A 15,305-nucleotide genomic window follows, 5' to 3' on the forward strand; every position below is an offset into this window, starting at 1 on the left:
CTAAATAAATCAGTCAAAAAATATTTCCTATAGGTTCACCAATAATTATTATCGAAATTAAAATATAAGGTTACATATTATTATTTACTCTGTAAATGGGTAGTTGACACAATGATACATATATTATGTATAGCCTATGGTATTATGTTAATACCACATTTCAAAATATTTATAACACATGCGGCAAACAATTTTTCTAACAAATATTCTTATATAAATACAAGACTTTTATGAGACTTAATATTATGCGACTCAATTTTAAGACACACAACTTTCAAACATATGACCCAGATTCATTAATATATCTAATTTATAGTACCTATAAATATTATAAGTAATTATACATTTTTAAAAATATTTAAAGCACAAAACACGGTAAAACACCTTTTGGCAACTAAGTATTCACAAAAAAGAAAATAATAGGTATGTGAATATGGAAATCTCTTAAACTACAATAAAATAGTTTTAATAGGTTATATGATTAAAACTGTTTTACTGGAACTCCAGTCACCTGCAGTTGTTTAAAAAGTGAGAGGCTTAGAGAATATTTCCTCCTAAAAATCACTGAACTTAAGTTTCCCCGGAAATACAGTCTATATAGTTTCCGATCGATAGAGGCGATATAGGAAATGTTGTAATTTCAAAGCATTTCTATACCCAAAGCACAATATTTAGACACAAAACTATTAAGTTATAAGTTATAAGTTATAACATATATTTAAGTGTTCTTAAAATCATATAATCAATGTTGTATTATATGAAATTGTATTATTATTAATAATTAAAAGTAAAAATATTATTTTAATTTTAGAAAAATTAAATCCAATATTATGCGTATTTATATGCACAACTTGATATATTTTAGATTCTGAGTGGAGCGAGGAATGTAATGGTTCTACAATGATGTTTATTTCTTTTTCTTTTTATTCTGTTAACTTTTTTTCTCCCTCTAAACTTGCTCAAAAGTATTAAGTTAGCATATTTACTGAAAGGTAATGTTTTTGAGCTGGTACTTTAAAGAGGTTATTTTTCGATTTTCGAAACGCTACTCGAAATAAAAGCGGTTAAAGGAGAAAAAACGTACGGTTTCACGATTTTATAATATTAAATAATTACGGACGACGTTTTCTACCAGAAATATTGCTTCAAATGAAAATTGACGAGAGATCTTTTTCGTTGTATTTTAGATTTTGTTCCTTACGGTTTAAAGTTTGGAAAATTTTAGCTATTTTTGAGCTATTTATAGACATTTTAATTTTATTGTTGTAATTTGGTTGAAAACATTTTTAAAAACTTGAAATTTGGGTTGTTCACTTATATTAGCCTTACCTAGACATGGTAAAATGTTCAAAACATTTGAGCGACTTATGAGCTTTTTCTTTTATTTTATATTTTTTTTCATTTTTATGATATTTCCTAATTATAAATTATAATTAAATAAATTACCTATTTATATAAATCGTTCTTAAGCTGTTCTTAAAACGCTTTGTTTATCACCATAAAAACGAATAAAATTAAATAAAAAAGATTCCCTCGTTCGCTCAGAATTATTTTTTATCGAATGCAATCATTGCATTCAAATCGAATACAGTAAAATTACACTATCCTGTCCGAGGCCCGAAGGGACGATGGACAAACATCCACCACCGAAATGCGCTGACCTACTTTTTTATTTTCTATTACATAGAAACTTATATTAACAGACCTAAAATAGCAATAAATTACACAAAATAATGTTTGTAAACTGTAAGTCTATGGAAATTTAAAAATGTTTAGTAGGACTAGTATACAAGCAGGAAAGAGAGTTAAACAATTGAATACAATACATCATCAAACAATCGACGTTTTATTGATTAACTACAATATCAAAATTCTTTTGTTTAGCAAATATTTATTCGTTGTTTACAGTTGTTTACACCAGGAGTAGTGAAAATATAGTAAAAATTTATATTGACTATTGTCCTGAGATTTATTAAACACATTATTAGACGCATATAAATTATCATAGATTTAATTTTTATGCTTTATGTACAATATAAATTCACTCAAAACACATTGACCTATGTTTGATAATGTTAAATAAAACTTTATGCATATAATGTATCATTTATATTTTACTCGTTAGTCATTGTACCAGCTACAATTATTTACAAATAAAATACGTTTATTTGAACTACATTGTCATGTTTCAGATATGAATTGTACAGTATTACGTAATTAATACTAAAGTATAAACCTTTGTTGCATGATTATAAATTATATTTCAAATAGGCATAGGCATCTGCTATGTTTTGTGTAAAATATGATTTATATTTTCTTGGATTTGGAATGTTTATGAACGTTGATGAAAATTTTGTATGTATCTTAATTAAGATTCGAAAAATAAAAAATAAATTTATATAGTTTGGGTGAAGTATTGTTTGTAGAAAGAAGAGCTTTATTTTCTTGAATGTATGAATTAACACGAGATTACAGATACCAAATTTTTTTTTTTAAATTTATATACTTAATACTAAGTATAATTTGTGCACCAAAGTAGGTACTTTGTAATATTGATTTTTTAGTAAAAAGTAAGAATATAAACTACCTAATTCTAAAATGTAAACTATGTATACATGCCATATGGTGCACAACTAATGTTAAGAAGTTGAATACAGTAGGTACACTATATACATGCAGTACCATGGTAATGGGTAATACTATGCTTTACCTATCTACACGACTAAACAATTTGTTTAAATTAAGTTAATAAAAAATGCATCCACTTATAAAAAGTACTTTTATCCTAATTGTTTATTTTTAGTTTAGATGTAAATAAAATATTAAGCAAGTTTATTAATGCCGAGTTTTGCATTTTTGATCATTCTCAAAATATTATATTTTATATTACAAATTTCTTTTTTTTAAGTATAAATAATATAATTATCTTTGTGTCATTTAAAATAACTTAATACATAAACATATTACTAAATAAAAATTATTTATAAGAAAAAAAGGCGGGCAAGTGGGTGTCACTCTGCTGTACAGTAGGTTACAAGTGTGTCACTGTAATGGATGGTGTTAAATTTGAATTCAATGATATAATATCATTGTATAAGAAAAACGATTCTGAGAGAAGACGCTCAGTCAGCCTATAATATTACCAAGTATAGTTAATGATATTATTGTGAATAAAGTAATTTATATAAAAGTATAACCTATTTACGTGGAACCTTGTTTTAAATTTTCAATATTTAGCTATAAAAGTTGAACATTTTATAAATTTTTAACTACAAAATAATTATTAAAATTTGGGAAAAATCGATATAAATACTCATAAAAAAAACGCTTGCCAAGTCAGGGATCGGCATGTAAACTTTCTTGATTTTTAATTTTTAGAAATTTATTAACTGATATCACACCCAAGCGGTATAACGGTTCTGAATCCAGAAAATTGTCGGCGTGAACAGCCCCACAAAAAATCATTTTCATTTTCATTTAGTGAGATAGATCTCTGAAACCGGAGAGCGGATTTCGTTGTTTGGGGTCTTGTTGGATTCACATTGATTAAGAGAAGTGCAGTGAAGATTTTCAGAAACTTTATCTTAAATAGTTAATTCATTACAGAACATTAAAAAAATTAAAACAAATTTTATTGGGCGTTTTCAGCTTTACAGCTTTGTAGTGAACTAATGATTGGAGATAAAGTTTTGGAAAACTTCACTGCACTTCTCCTAGCCAATGTGAATCTAACAAGACCCCAAATAACAAAATCCGTTCTCCAGTTTCGGAAATCTATCTCGTTAAATGGAAATCTAGCGAAAAATAACTCTTTTTTTATCTGTGAAAAATTAGATAATTTTTTTTTTTAAATTTTAATTCACATTTCGTATTTTCTTGATAATCCCTTTTTAATGAGTTATCAACCAACCAACTTTCTAGCTATCTTAGTTAAGGAGAAAAGTTAAAAAATAGATATTTTGGGACTGTTCACGCCGACGTTTTTATGAATTCAAGTGGTTATACCGCTTGAGTGTGATATTAAATCTCTCTCATTAATATTTTATATTATAGCTAGCTAAATTACCCACCTACTTATCATTACTGAGTTACATATTTATTATTTTCCCATTTAACACAAATTCTTGAAGTTTTCAAAATTCAGACTTTTTTTCATTTTTCATGCCTATGTATTTTTAATATTTTTCAACTGCTGTTGAAACAATATATCAAAAGGCGCCTTGTATTACATTTTCACGCATTTTTACCCAACAAATAAAATTATTGACAATTATAGAAAAAAAAACAACAAAAAAAATTTGGAATTGTCTGTTAACAGCTCAAAACAAGTCAAAATAATTTCAAAATTGTATGGTGTATAGAAACTGAGAATTTAAACACTCAGTCAAATTTTCATATATTTATAGTTATTTGTTTTTGTCATACAACAAAATAACAAAATCACTACATGATAAATCAAGTAAATATCCAATGTTGTAAAAATATGAACTTTTAACGCTCATAAAAATTTAATTTGACTTTTCGGTAGAGATTTTTTGTTGATAAAGGTAGACAAACTTTGTATTATATTTTCAAATCTTAGGTTTAAAAAGAAAAATTTTATGAATTTCTTACACAAAATAACTACTTTATAAACGTATAGTGTTTTAGTTTAATTAGCGTATGATATTTGCAAGAAACAATCACCTGAAGTTTGAAATAACTTAACGTCATAATTTAGGTATTAATATTCTAAAAAATACTATACAATTTTATATGGCTCAATTAAATTTAGATTATAAAAAGTGCAATTAATTGTTTAAATGATGTGTACACAAGATATTATGATGGACTTTACTTGTTAGTATAGCTTATGAATTAATAATAAATTTACGTTAATGCATTATTGTTAGAACATTTAAGTTTAATAATAAATAGTACTATAATAAATTATTAATATAAATTATACTATACTACCTACATATTATTTCCAAGTACAAATCACCCGTGTAGGTAGGTACGTAAATACGTCATAGTTAAAAATCCAAGAAATAGATTAACTATAATATATTACTTAATAATTCATGAGTGTTTATTATTTATCAGTTACCATCATGATTATATTATTATTTATGACGTGTGATAGTTAAAAAAATATTTTGTATTGACTGTTACAAAATGGTCAATACCTTTGATGTTAGAAAAGCCAACAAGAATATTCGGTTTATGTGGACACCAGGCCATTGTGGAATACCGAATACATCATTGTTAATAACCCTCTGACCGAAATACGCACCCACTCCTCACTCATAAACATCTATAGGAATGCCAGCGCCCAGCACCTATTGTACCAATTTATGGTAATCGGCGGCGTACACCTAATAATAAACTTAGAGAAATAAAAAATACTACCGTATACTGGCCTAAACCTCATACATCAAATCGCAAATATGAAGTAGTTACCAACAGACTACGTATACTCTCTCTACGTATACTCTCACTCTCCATGGACATCTTGAGGCAGAGAAGAACCTGTAATGTGCCAAACCTGCGGAGAATCTCTCACAGTCAAGCACATCCTTGTCCCCTGTCAAAACCATATAGATACCAGAAAAAGCCTATAAATGCCTGACAACCTCTTCGAAGCCCTTAGCCCAATCCAAGACAACACCAACAAAATCATCACATTTCTAAAACTTATTGATATGTACAACTCAATTTAAGGAAACTATTATTTTTTATTTTTTTTTGTTGCAAGATATTAACCTAGTAGTTGATGCTGTATCATGAATAAAAAAAAAAATTACCTATGATGATTATAACTGTATAATAATATACCTACTTACATTTTATAGGTGATAAATTGTATGATAATAAAAAGCCTTGCACAGGCAAGAATGTGGTAAATTTTAATTCATTAGGTAGGTAGGTACTATATTATTTATTAACTATATATAGGTAGTTATGACATTTTAATTTAGTTGCTTTCTCTGATAAAAACTAACTACGTCATACGGTATTAAATGTAGTACCTACCTATAACGTAATTTTGTTTAGTACATTATTACTAAGGCAAGAACTTAAGCGACTGTTTTTGAGTAGATTTTTACTTTGCATATCAATTTTTAATTATTGCTATAATATAAACAGATTGTATTTATTATTTTATTTACTGAACCTTGTATAATTTATTATTTGTCTTTCTTTGAAAAAGTTACATTACGTGATGGTTACCTAATACCTAATACTCCTCTTAAAATGAACGATTTTTAACATTACCTATTTAAATTTGTTTTGTCTGATATTAAACATATTGTTTCATTTGGTTTTGAGTTGAAAGTATTTTTTTGTTTTTGTAAATTGTAATAAATAAGAATTTACCGTATAATATATAAATTACGTTTTCATTATTTTCTACTTATTTTATATTTATTTATGAACTGTAGAATGTATAATATAGTAGATATCTACATATTTAACATGTTACTGATATTTGGACAATTTGGGCCTTATAATATGCAATTTTTGTTCAGAATATTTTGCGTTTTAGGCGATAAGTAAGATAAACTAAACAAATTATTAGTTTACATAAACAATTTACCGGACAATATTGCCCAGTTTTTTCTGGCAGTGTTGTATTATGCAATGTTCTTCAGCATTTTTGGTACAAACAAGAATTTAAAAAGATTCACAAACAACTCATTTTTTCAAATCGAATGAAAACAATTAATTTCAAAATTTAAAAATGTTAGTATTAGATTATTATACATATATTATATTTTTTTTTTGTCATCGGCAACACTGGACGGTTTGTCAGAAATAAACGACGACATCACGAGGTAATTGACTGTATTGGTGTAGCAATTGATGTTTTCCGGATCAAAATGATATTCAAGACATCCCCAACATAATTAAGAGATGCAAAATTAACATTTTAAACCTGTCAGGGTTACAACAAACGTTATTAAAAAAAAACTGTAAAATAATACTTTTGAATTTAGAGGTAGGTAATGAATTTCTAAATGTAATGACAGTTACTGTGGGAATAAATAAAAATAATATCCTATCAATAAACATTTATAAAATTAGTTATTATATAATAGCAATAATGATTTAAAACCCTTTGAATTGGATATGGCGATGTGTTCGTGTTCAATGCCGGGATTGTTGTATAATTGCCTACATCGACTATTTAAATTAGAAATTGTACGTTGATCAGGCATTGATGCATTCAGTATTGTACTGTAATTTTAAATCTCCCACTTTGGTGTATATGTATAACTGGTATAAGATTATAACGTAACTTTCTTAGCATTTGTTTTAAATTTAAAATAAATTACGCAATGTATATGTAGGCACCGATGATTTTTAGATTTTGACCGGAGCTATGAATGTATAGGTACTGAATTTACAATGATATGTGGTTTTTATTTTTTGTGTCGGTGTACACGAAAGGTAGTAGAAAAAATGCTTCGATTTTAAACTATTACTTTGGTTTCTGATAGCAAATTGGATTTAGTTGGTACTTTTAAGAGGTAAAAATAGAAAATGCTCAGTGTTTTTAAAAATAATCAGTAAAAAAAAAACTAAGATAAAACTGGTATTTATACCTACTCAAAACTAGTTTTTAGAAAATGATTTTGATTTTTTGGTTTAACACAAAACGAATGACCTTAGATGGATATTCGAAATTTTCACTAAATATTTATAATAGAATATCTGTATTTTCAAAATATTTTTAAAATTTTTAAGCTATTTATAAACATTTAGGTAATGTTTTCTATTTATTTTTTTAGTTTTTTCTATAAATGTCGATAAAAATGTTTGTGCTTGATCAAAAAGCGTGAAAATGTAATAGAAGGTTCTTTTTATTATAGCCATTCAAGCATATTAAAGATACATAGGTATTTTTTTTTGATTAACAATTTTGTTTAATTTGTTGTAATTCAGAAATATTTTTTTTGGGTATTTGAAACTTTTACCATTGATTATATTTTATATACACAATGACATTTTCAAAACATTTAGTTAAACTTATGCAATGTATGTTATTGCCTATTTTTAGTTTATATCATATTACTTTAAATAATAAAATAAATTAATATAATAATTAATAAAAAATGTATGTGATAATAGGCTGACAGACCTTCTCCACTCAGAATCGCTTTTTAAATGTAATGATTTATCATTGAATTCAAATTTAACACACCCTATACAGTGACTTATTAAATTACAAGATACACTCGACTTCTACAGTACAGCAGAGCAGTTAGAGATACCTCCCTATCTAATTGTTCCATTTATTTTAAATTCTGAGCAGAGCGAAGAAGCTAGTGGTATTACAATGATGTTTTTTTTTTTATTTTTTTTTTATTTTGTAAACAAAATTTCTACTAGATGGAGTGCTTCGATTTCAACATAAGGTCCATCTATCTTTTAATAAATTGGTTCAAGATGGTACTTTAGAGAGGTAATTTTTCGACATTTTCTCAATAATTTTTACAAACCCATTTTTTTTTCTAACGCTTTGTTCATCACCATAGCAACGAATAAAGTTTAATAGTTACCTAATTCCTACTAGGTATATTATATATACAATTAATGGTTACTCATTAATACATATTTATGATTCACATATATTATTTCGTCCGCTCAGAATCATTTTTTATCGAATGCAATCATTGCATTCAAATCGAATATTGTAAAAATACACTATCCTGTTCGAGGACCGAAGGGACAAACTTTCACCAACGCTGCCTTACTCCACCCCGCTACACTTACCCGCATTTTTCCGCAGTAATTAAATTATTAAATTAAAATATAAAAGATTTTTTTTAAATTAAAATAAGATTGATGACGTAATAACGACAGATTTTTATTATGTAATCTATTTAAATTAAGTTAAAACTTAAATCGTTTAATTGTATCGATGATTACGACTCGTATTGAAGGGAGTGTTTAGGTACAATGATGTAAGTGTTTTATTATAAGTAAGTAGTTACTAGTTAAGACTATTTTATTTTTTCAATCAAGCATTTAAAATGTTATGTGAAAAGAGATTTTTTTGGATTACTTTATATTGCTGTAGTTGAGTTTTAGTCGTAAAAAACATCAAATTTAATTAGATTGGTGACAATTATGTTTTACATATATTCTATAAATGTACTTAATAATAATAATATATTGTCATTTATCATACCTATATAGACCTTGAAATTAAACTGTATTAATTAATTTTTTAGTAACCTATATAGTTAGTTTCATGAAATATATAGTAATCAGATAGTAAAAGATTTTGAGTTGCGTAATTTATAATTTTGTTTTGAAACTATCATTCATATATAATAAATTATGAAAAAACATAATTATGTAGTTGTAAATAATAAGCAGTTGTATCAAGATCGGGTATATTTACTGTTGAAAGATAAACATTACAAATCGTATTTGGTATGTTTATTTTAAACACTCTGTACATTCAATAAAAAAAAAACGGTTAAACAAAAACCAACCGCATTTTGTGTCCTTATACAGGCCCGTGATAAGCATTTCATTGTCCATGCCCAGGTTATTTCAAAGGAATCTCAAACCCTTTTATCGCGCCAACAGCTGTCACTACCGAATATTTTGTCGGCCAAGTGGGGGACGTCGTATATGAGATCCCGACTTGTATATTAGTACATATCCGTCCATTGTGCATGTTTATACCTTGACGACCTTAAGTTCGTGATTATCAACACATTTTAAACTGGTTAAAGAACATTAAAAAATTAAGACAATATCTATATAATTGTTTTTTTTATCAAATTCGAGTGTATTTGTGCCATTATATTTACGTTGTACCTAACCTATATGTTTTAGCTGTGAGTCTATGGAGTCGAAGGATGATTCAAACGGGCTATGTGAGCCAAAGGGGCTGTTCATCAAAGACAGGAAACAAGATGAAGTCGAGCTGAGATTTAAAAATCTATACTATACAGTCTCACTTGGATTTGGAAAAGGTAAGACTGATTTAAATATTGACACATGTTTTTCATAATAATTTAATTTAGCTTATCTGTTTGTATCGTTTTTGTACACACAAATAATTTATATTTAGCAAAGTTGAATGAATTAAATAGTAGAATCATCACATGTTGCACACGTTTATATAAATATTATAAAAATATAAATGCATATATAATATATATTATATTATAGACTACCTACATTGTAATATTAATTTTTATTTACGCAAATAAATTATAACATAATTTGTATAGTTACCTACCTATATAATATTATGTTTTTGAATTATTCCCAACTAATTAACAAATTATTAAATTAGGTACACGACGAGTAAGTAATATTAACCAATTCAAATATTAATTACAATTCCTTGTAGCATTTTCATTTACATAAATACATAATGTATTATTGAAATTCCAAGATTAAGAATTAGACTTATATTATATTACATCTAGATTTCATTTAATAGTATACTATGTTCCACTTAATAAAAACATTGTGAACATATGTACAAATTTGAAATCATGTATTATTATTATGAAGGTATTGGCATTATAGTAGTTACCGATTTTTATTCAAATCAAGAGGAAATTTAATATATTGTTTTGATTTTTGACTGTTTTCGTGTTCATACATCATAAATTTAAATATTAAATACTTGTACTTGTATTATATACTTAAGTATTATATAATTTTATATTTTATTCGAATTTTGTTCATCGCCAACTTCCAACATATAATTTTGAAAGCACTGTTTAGTTTAAACGGTTCGAAAATAATAATAATAATTTCTTTTACTGTAAATATTTTTAGAGCAAATAATTTTTATATTTACTGTCTTATAACTATAGGGACTAAAGATGTTCTTAAGAATATTAATGGTATTTTTGCTCCAAATCAGTTGGTTGCTATTATGGGACCATCGGGAGCGGGTAAATCTTCACTTTTGGACGTTCTATCCGGATATAAGTATGAAATTTAACGTCCAATCAAAATAAAATCACGTTTAAATCCATGATTTTGTTTTAAGTTTAAAAGGTGTCCGAGGAAACGTTACTGTAAATGGCGAAGAAAGGCGTTTGGATAGTTTCCGAAGATTATCTTGCTATATCCAACAAGATGATCGCTTGCAACCGTTGTTAACAGTGAATGAAAACATGCACATTGCTGCGAATCTTAAGCTCTCTATGGACAAGACTCAAAAATATAAAGATGCTGTGGTAAGACATTTTTAAGATTCAAAATACAAACATTTACAAAATTATGAGTAGAGTTTTATTATATATAGGTAAACGAAATATTATCTACATTGGGTCTTGATAAATGTAAGGCCACTAGAACCGCGAGATTATCTGGTGGTCAAAAGAAAAGACTTTCAATAGCTCTAGAACTAATAAACAATCCAATGGTCATGTTCCTAGACGAACCAACGACGTAAGAATAACAATTTTCAATATTACTATCACAACTGATTATTATTACTTTTTGTTAAACAGAGGCTTAGACAGTTCTTCATGTTCTCAATGTATATCACTTCTAAAATTATTAGCTCACCAGGGAAGAACCATAATATGCACAATTCATCAACCTAGTGCATCACTATTCCAGATGTTTGACCAAGTATATATTCTATCGCAAGGCACATGTTTGTACCAAGGATCTACTGGAAATGTGATACCTTATCTCTCAAAACTTGAACTCCCCTGTCCCCTCTATCACAATCCAGCGGATTTTGGTAAAATAATTGAATACAATAATATTAAACTTTCCCCATATTTATCTAAATAAGCTGTATAACATAGTGATCGAATTGGCTTGCGGCGATCATGGAAACGACAAGATTGTAAAAATGGCAAAAGAAATCGATAATGGGAAATGTTTAACTTGGACAGGAAATTCTGATTTGCTAGCCATCAATGACGCACCTTCGGGTATATTGAACACTATTTTCTTGTTACTACAAAATAATCGAGCCTAACCTATATACTGTATTTAAAAAAAAAATAGTAAAGAACCAAAGAGGACAAATCACAAATCTAAGTCATTAATTTTTAATTTTTAATTTTTCCAATTAAACACAATTTAAGACGTAAACATGATTTACTTTACCATGCAATATAATCATTAGTTAAATATTTAATATTACATTTTTTTTTCTATTAAACAGGTGCACCTAAAAAAATATCAAAAGAGGTAGACATCGTTCATGAAACTTCTGCTTATAACCAATTGAAATGTTTGTTACATCGAGGAATTTTAAAATGCAAAAGAGATCCGGTATGTTGAACTACATTTACTAACAATTTATTGTTAAACATTTTAAATAATATAACACATACAGGACAAATTATTATTATTATTTTTAATTTATTATAGTATTTATTTATTGTATAGGGTTAAAAAAAATGTAGACTTATTAAGTTTAATAATATGATTGAAATTTAAATATTTTGTATTAGGTGCCTTTATATATACTGTTATATTTTCTTTTACTATTGATATAGTTTTCTATATACCTATAGATTAAATTTAAACTTGTTTTAATAAACCTAAATAGTAAGTATAAATTATTAAAATGTATTACGAGTAATTGGATTATTTATTTTCTTTAGGATTTGACTTATCTACGAATAGGTGTAAATATAACAGTAAGTGTATTATTGGGTACACTATTTTTACAAATTGGCGATGATGGCAGCAAAATTTTTGATAACTATAATTTACTTTTTTCCCTTCTTATGCATCACGTTGGATCAACATTGATGTTAAATATCATTAACTGTAAGTTTTTAATACATGTTATATTAATATTTAAACGAAAAATAATTTTTTTAATTTAACTATGTTCCTTAAGTTCCTGCTGAAATCTCTATATTGACAAAAGAACATTTTAATAGATGGTATTCATTAAAATCATACTATATCGCTACGAACATACTTGATATTCCAATTACGGTAAGAAAATACTAATTGTTAATTATTTTATACTGTAAGCAGTAATATTATTATAACTATTCTGTTTTAGACACTTGGTTGTTTGATATTTTCCGTGATCATTTATTTAATGACAGGACAACCATTGGAATGGAATAGATTTAGCATGTTTACATTCATTTGTTGGTTGATGGTTCTTATTTCTCAAAGTTTGGGATTCATTATTGGCGCTTGGTTTAGCGTTATTGTAAGTAAAAAAAAACGAACATTCATATCAATATTTTAGTGACCTTATAATCTATTCATGTATTGATGTAATCATGCAATTGCCAATTGCGCTTAGTATTTTTAGCTCCTTAAAAACAGCTTTGTGCAAGGTTCAAAAATATATATAAATGATATCATTATATTGTGTTCAAATACAATACACTTAACAAAGTAAAAAAATTAAAAATAATACCTAACGTATAGCCTATAGATAGTATTTTGGAATGATAAGCTTTATAATAAAAAAACGAATTCTTTATTTCAGCAAATCAGTTCCTATCCCAACATAAATATAGAATTATTATTATTAATAATAAATCAATCATCATAATATTTTCCATCCCGATCATTCGCTTTAATTTGTGTACATTCCTATTTATTTGACAATTATAATAATATTATAACTAATCTATAAACGAATTCATATTCTATTTGCCGGTAGAACCTATATAATATATTATATTATTATAGATTAATTATGATAATTTATCAATATTTTAATAAAATAATGTATTATCTATACAAGCAAATTAAGAATTTCACTTGTTATGTAATTTATATAGAACGGTAACTTCGTTGGCCCCATTATCGTCGTTATGTTGATGGTGTTCAGTGGCTTTGGCGTGAATCTCCGTGACATTCCATATCTATTAAAGTGGGGAACGGAAATATCATTCTTGAGATACGGATTGGATGCACTAGTCGCCGCTATCTATGATAAACGTGGCGTTTTGCCATGTTACTCGTTGTATTGTCATTACAAATATCCAACAAAGTTTTTGGACGAAGTTGCAATGACCACTGATCACTTCAATTACGATGTGTATGCGTTGCTCATAACTCTGCTAATTACTAGAGTAGTTGCATACTTTTTGCTACGACTTAGAGTCAGATCCAGAGTGTCATTATAAAATCAAGCTTAGGTACATCGTTGTATGAATGACACACAACACAATTTACTTACATAATATATTATGTATTATATTATAATATTATACCTATTATTGTGTAGGTATTTGTATATAATAATTTATATATTTAAATTTAGAGAACGTCTATGATCTGTGACGATTTTGTGACAATGTTTTTTTATCTAAAATTTTTTAATTTTTATTGTCGTTATGGTTTTTATACTTTTATGCAAGAATCTATTCTGCATTTACTGGTTTAAACAAAATATGTATTTTATATTTTATACTCATCATTCTAGAAAAGGTAAATATTTGTAAAATGCAATGTTATGATTAGTTTTTAATTTGGGTAATTTTATAAATATTATTTTTAAATTATATAATATAAAATAGTTTTTTTTTTGTTTTACAAAAAATGTTTCAATAATTTATTATTATATAGTTTTACACTTTTACATGATTGTTATTGATTTTTGGAATATCATTAAAACCATTATACCTACTGTTATTAATACAGACTTTTTTTTTATCAATTTTAGCTATTATTTTTAGATTCTGAGCGAAGCGATGAATGTATTGATTTTATAATGATGTGAACCTTTTAGGATAGTAAAAGTGCTTGGATTTTCTACAACAGTAACTTTTCTGATAGGAAAGTGAATCTAGTTGGTACTTTGGGGGGTCAATAGTAAAAATTTCCCAGTAGTTTTCTAAAGCGACATGAAAAACAAAAGAAAAATTAAGGATAAACGGGAATTTTTACGCAAAATCTGTTTGTAAATTTGGTTTTTGGTGCAACTCTAAAACAAATAACCGTAGGTACATGAAATTTTGACTGAATGTTTATATTAACATTTTCTATACACCATAACATTTTCCAAATATTTTGACTTAATTTGAGCTGTTTACGGACATAGTCAGTTCTCAATTTTTTTAGTTTTTTTTTCTATAAATATCAATAAAATTTTATTTGTTGGGTAGAAAAGCGTGCAAATTTTATGCAAGGCTCCTGATATATTGTTACAATAGCAGTTGAAAAATATTGAAAATACATAGGCACAATTTTTTTTTATAAGCATTTAAAGTTCAAATTTTGACAAAATTTATCATATTCAAAATGTAATAATTATTTTGTAGTTAAAAATTTATAAAATTTTCAACTTTTATGGCTAAGGATTGAAAATTTAAAACAAGGTTCCACGTAAATAA

The 15,305-nt window shown here is 26.6% G+C and overlaps 1 protein-coding gene across 3 annotated transcripts in view; it reads left to right on the forward strand.

Annotated features, from left to right (window-relative positions):
* LOC132949440 (ATP-binding cassette subfamily G member 4-like) overlaps window positions 1–14,572 on the forward strand; it is a 28,039-nt gene extending 13,467 nt beyond the window's left edge. The window contains exons 1-12 of one of the 3 annotated variants that reach the window (XM_061020330.1): window positions 9,707–9,727; window positions 9,838–9,977; window positions 10,836–10,953; window positions 11,015–11,204; window positions 11,273–11,418; window positions 11,481–11,719; window positions 11,787–11,915; window positions 12,152–12,261; window positions 12,597–12,765; window positions 12,839–12,939; window positions 13,010–13,165; window positions 13,749–14,572. In XM_061020330.1, the coding sequence (XP_060876313.1) occupies window positions 9,848–9,977; window positions 10,836–10,953; window positions 11,015–11,204; window positions 11,273–11,418; window positions 11,481–11,719; window positions 11,787–11,915; window positions 12,152–12,261; window positions 12,597–12,765; window positions 12,839–12,939; window positions 13,010–13,165; window positions 13,749–14,096 (1,836 nt within the window). In that variant the 5' untranslated portion in view covers window positions 9,707–9,727; window positions 9,838–9,847 and the 3' untranslated portion in view covers window positions 14,097–14,572. Of the gene's footprint in view, window positions 1–9,706; window positions 9,728–9,837; window positions 9,978–10,835; window positions 10,954–11,014; window positions 11,205–11,272; window positions 11,419–11,480; window positions 11,720–11,786; window positions 11,916–12,151; window positions 12,262–12,596; window positions 12,766–12,838; window positions 12,940–13,009; window positions 13,166–13,748 lie in introns of those variants that run through there. The other 2 variants (XM_061020329.1, XM_061020328.1) reach the window with 2 other exon arrangements.
* Window positions 14,573–15,305: the final 733 nt, after the last annotated feature.

Source organism: Metopolophium dirhodum, chromosome 7 (assembly GCF_019925205.1).
Source record: "Metopolophium dirhodum isolate CAU chromosome 7, ASM1992520v1, whole genome shotgun sequence".
Lineage (NCBI taxonomy): Eukaryota > Metazoa > Arthropoda > Insecta > Hemiptera > Aphididae > Metopolophium > Metopolophium dirhodum.